The sequence below is a fragment of the Corvus brachyrhynchos genome, unplaced genomic scaffold (genome assembly GCF_000691975.1).
Source record: "Corvus brachyrhynchos isolate BGI_N302 unplaced genomic scaffold, ASM69197v1 scaffold700, whole genome shotgun sequence".
NCBI classification, from domain to species: domain Eukaryota; kingdom Metazoa; phylum Chordata; class Aves; order Passeriformes; family Corvidae; genus Corvus; species Corvus brachyrhynchos.
This window is the reverse complement of record NW_008235546.1, coordinates 1,731-2,349: the sequence shown is the minus strand read 5'-3', so window position 1 is coordinate 2,349 and position 619 is coordinate 1,731. Positions and strand designations below refer to the sequence as shown.

Below are 619 nucleotides of genomic sequence, written 5' to 3'. Positions count from 1 at the left end.
CCCCCCCCCCATTCCCCCCGGCAGCCGCCACCGGGACCCCAAAAACCCCGCGTGCCGGCAGCTCCCCAATATCCCCCAAGGGGCATTTGCGACTCACATCTGGAGTCCTGCAAGATCCAAACATCCGCCTCCCCCCACCCGCCACCAAACCCCCCTTCCCCCAGGAACGAACAAAGATATTTGGGGCTCGGTGCTGGAGTCCTCCAAGCTCCAAACTCTCCTCTCCCAAAAACAACCCCAGGCACCGCCCAAGATATTTGGGGCGAGCTGCCCCTCTTCGGTCACCTGCGGGATGGGGGGAGAGATGCTCCCAGAGCTGCGGACACAGAGAGCGATGGATGCACATGGAGGCTCTTCTTCCTGCCTCCTCTGTTCCGCCTCTTCCTCCCGCTCCTCCCCCTTTATCCCCCCTCTTCGTCCTGCTCCTGCTCCTCCAGCCATCCTTCCCCCTCGCTCCTCCTCCTCCTCCCGTTGTTTGTGGCTTTCATCCCCGCTTTGTCTGACATCAGCCCTGGGGCCGTCCCGTGCTCAGCAGCAGCATCCTGTGCTCTGGCAGCACTCGCTGCTCCTTAGGGAAGGCTTTGGCATTTCTGCCGGGCCCCAGACACGCACACCCACC

General features: G+C 63.2%; 1 protein-coding gene across 2 annotated transcripts in view; it reads right to left on the bottom strand.

Moving 5' to 3' along the window:
- LOC103612164 (zinc finger protein 239-like) overlaps positions 1 to 610 on the bottom strand; it is a 4,378-nt gene extending 3,768 nt beyond the window's left edge. For both annotated transcript variants that reach the window (XM_017727700.1, XM_017728243.1), the window contains exon 1: positions 286 to 610. In XM_017727700.1, the coding sequence (XP_017583189.1) occupies positions 286 to 441 (156 nt within the window). In that variant the 5' untranslated portion in view covers positions 442 to 610. The remainder of the gene's footprint in view (positions 1 to 285) is intronic.
- Positions 611 to 619: the final 9 nt, after the last annotated feature.